The 3,305-nt window shown below is 58.4% G+C and overlaps 1 protein-coding gene across 1 annotated transcript in view; it reads right to left on the bottom strand.

Moving 5' to 3' along the window:
* BIN3 (bridging integrator 3) overlaps nt 1-3,305 on the bottom strand; it is a 28,210-nt gene that overhangs the window by 2,457 nt on the left and 22,448 nt on the right. The window contains exons 6-7 of the mRNA XM_032448855.1: nt 2,815-2,956; nt 946-1,080 (exon numbers count right to left, since the gene is read on the bottom strand). Of these exons, the coding sequence (XP_032304746.1) occupies nt 946-1,080; nt 2,815-2,956 (277 nt within the window). The remainder of the gene's footprint in view (nt 1-945; nt 1,081-2,814; nt 2,957-3,305) is intronic.

The following is a 3,305-nucleotide window of genomic DNA, read 5'->3' as shown; positions in this document are numbered from 1 at the left end:
AGCCCATTGTGTGCTATGGGGGATGAGCCCATTGGGTGCTATGGGGGATGAGCCCATTGGGTGCTATGGGGGATGAGCCCATTGTGTGCTATGGGGGATGAGCCCATTGGGTGCTATGAGGGATGAGCCCATTGGGTGCTATGGGACAGGAGCCCATTGTGCCCTATAGGGGATGCTGACCCCACTGTGCCCTATAGGGGATGCTGACCCCATTGTGCCCTATGGGGGATGCTGACCCCACTGTGCCCTATAGGACAGGACACAGACAGCGCTGTGCTCCACAGCGCCACCCAGTGGGCAGAAGGGGGATATGAGATATGGGATACGGGATATGGGATGTGAGATATAGGATATGGGATATGGGATATGGGATGTGGGATGTGGGATGTGGGATGTGGGATGTGGGATATGGGATATGGGATATGGGATGTGGGATGTGGGATATGGGATATGGGATATGGGATGTGGGATGTGGGATATGGGATATGGGATGTGGGATATGGGATATAGGATATGGGATATGGGATATGGGATATGGAATATGGGATGTGGGATATGGGATATGGGATGTGGGATATGGGATGTGGGATATGGGATATGGGATATGGGATGTGGGATATGGGATGTGGGATATGGGATGTGGGACATGGGATCAGGGTACGGTATATTATGGGCTATGGGCTATGGGATGTTATGGGCTATGGGATGCAGGGTACATTATGGTCTATGGGGTCATGGGATATTACGGGCTATGGGATCAGGATACATTATGGTCTATGGGGCCGTGGGCTATGGGCTATGGGATCAGGGTATGTTATGTGCTATGGGGCTATGGGATGTTATGTTCTATGGGATCAGGATATGGGGTGTTATGTTCTATGGGATCAGGATATGGGATGTTATGTGCTATGGGGTGTGATGCTCTATGGGGCCGGCTGTTCCCACCTGTGCCCGTATCAGCGCCTCGTAGCTGGGTTTGAAATACTCCACGCGGCTGCTGTAGAACTGGGGCATCTCCTGCAGCAGCTGCTGGTTCTTGGCCTCAAAGTCCTCCCGCACCGGGCGCAGCTCCTCGCGGGCCTGTGGGGCAGGAGATGTGGGGCAGGGGGGGATGTGGGGCAGGAGATGTGGGGCAGGAGATGTGGGGCAGGGGGATGTGGGGCAGGAGATGTGGGGCAGGAGATGTGGGGCAGGAGATGTGGGGCAGGGGGTTATGTGGGGCAGGAGATGTGGGGCAGGAGATGTGGGGCAGGGGGTTATGTGGGGCAGTGAATGCAATAGTGACCCACAGCACAGCTATGGGACCCACGGCTGCCCCATGGCTTTAGGGAGGGCTGTGGGACAGGGACAGCAACAGCCCCGCAACCCCATAGCTGTGTCACCAGCCCCATATCTGAGACCCATAACCCCACATCTGTGCCTCACAGCCCCATTTGGTGCCCCATAACCCCATATCTGAGACCCATAACCCCACATCTGTGCCTCACAGCCCCATTTGGTGCCCCATAACCCCATATCTGTGCCCCACAACTCCATATCTGTGCCCTACAACCCCATATTTGTGCCCCACAACCCCATTTTGTACCTTACAACCCCACATCTGTGCCCTATAACCCCACATCTGTGCCCCACGACCCCATATTTGTGCCCCATAACCCCCACATCTGTGCCCCACAACTCCATATCTGTCCCCCACAACCCCATTTTGTACCCCACGGCCCCACATCTGTGCCCCGCAGCCCCATATCTGTGCCCTACAACCCCATATCTGTGCCCCCCCCATCCCCCCATTCACCCCCATGACCTTCAGCTGTGGGGCGGGATGGGAGCAGCCATGGGATGTTAAAGGGCAGGAGGGGGTGGGGGGTGAAACCGCAGCCGGGGGCACCTGCCAGTTAATCCCAGTGCAATTCCTATGGGGGGGGAAAGGGGGGAGGAGGGGGGTGGGAGAGGGATGGAACAGAGCTGAGAGCACATGGTGATGGAGTGGGGAGGGGAGAGGGGCTGGAGGGGGGGAGAGGGGGGTTGAAGTGGGGAGAGGGGCTGCAGTGGGGAGAGGGTCTCAAGTGGGGAGGGGGAGAGAGGGTATGAGGTAGGGAGGAGTGGGGCTGAAGTGGGGAGAGGGGGGAGAGGGACTGCAGTGGGGAGGGGGTCTGGATGGGGAGAGGGTCTGAAGTGGGGAGGAGTGGGTTTGAAGTGTGGAGGATGGGGAGAGGGACTGCAATGGAGAGAGGGTCTGAAGTGGAGAGAGAGAGGGACTGCAGTGGGGAGGGGGAGAAGGGCTATAGGCTATAGGGTCTGAAGTGGGAAGGGGGGGGTTTGAAGTGGGGAGAGGGTCTGCAGTATTGGGGAGAGGGACTGCAGTGGGGAGAGGGTCTGAAGTGGGGGGGAGGGGAGAAGAACTGCAGTGGGATGGGGGATCTGAGGTAGGGGAGAGGGTCTGCAGTGGGGAGGGGGTCTGAGGTTGGGAGAGGGTTTGAGGTGGGGAGGGGGAGAGGGTATAAAGTGGGGAGTGGGAGGAGAGGGACTGCAATGGGGAGGGGGAGAAGGGCTATAGGCTACAGGGTCTGAAGAGGGAAGGAGGGGGTTTGAAGTGGGGAGAGGGTCTGAAGTGGGGAAGGGGAGAGGGTCTGGGGTAGGGAGGAGTGGGGCTGAAGTGGGGAAGAGAAGAGGGGCTGAAATGGGGAGGAGGGAGAGAAGGACTGTAATGGGGAGTCTGAGGTGGGGATGGGGGGAGAAGGAGTGCAGTGGGGAGGGGGTCTGAGGTGGGGATGGGGAGGGGGTCAGCACCGTGGTCTCCATCCCATCACCCACCTGGTGCAGCTTGGCCAGCACGGCCCCGCTCCGCTCCTTGTCCTCGTATTTGTCCACCCTGCCCTGCAGCCGCCGATAATCCTGCAGCGTCTGCTCGCGGCGCTTCACCGCCATCGTCAGGCTGGGGAACACGCTGCTGAACCTGCAAAGGGAACACTGCGCCCCATAGGGTAACACTGCGCCCCATAGATCCCATAGACCCCATAGATCCCATAGGGAACACTGCGCCCCATAGATCCCATAGACCCCATAGGGTAACACTGCGCCCCATAGATCCCATAGACCCCATAGGGAACACTGCGCCCCATAGATCCCATAGACCCCATAGGGTAACACTGCACCCCATAGACCCCATAGGGAAACACTGCACCCCATAGCACACCCTATAGGGTAACACTGCACACCCATAGACCCCATAGACCCCATAGACCCCATAGGGTAACGCTGCACATCCTATAGACCCCATAGACCCCATAGGGTAACACTGCACC

Source organism: Coturnix japonica, chromosome 22, assembly GCF_001577835.2.
Source record: "Coturnix japonica isolate 7356 chromosome 22, Coturnix japonica 2.1, whole genome shotgun sequence".
Classification (NCBI taxonomy): domain Eukaryota; kingdom Metazoa; phylum Chordata; class Aves; order Galliformes; family Phasianidae; genus Coturnix; species Coturnix japonica.
Note: the sequence above shows the minus strand (reverse complement) of the source record. Positions and strands in the feature narration are given on the sequence as shown.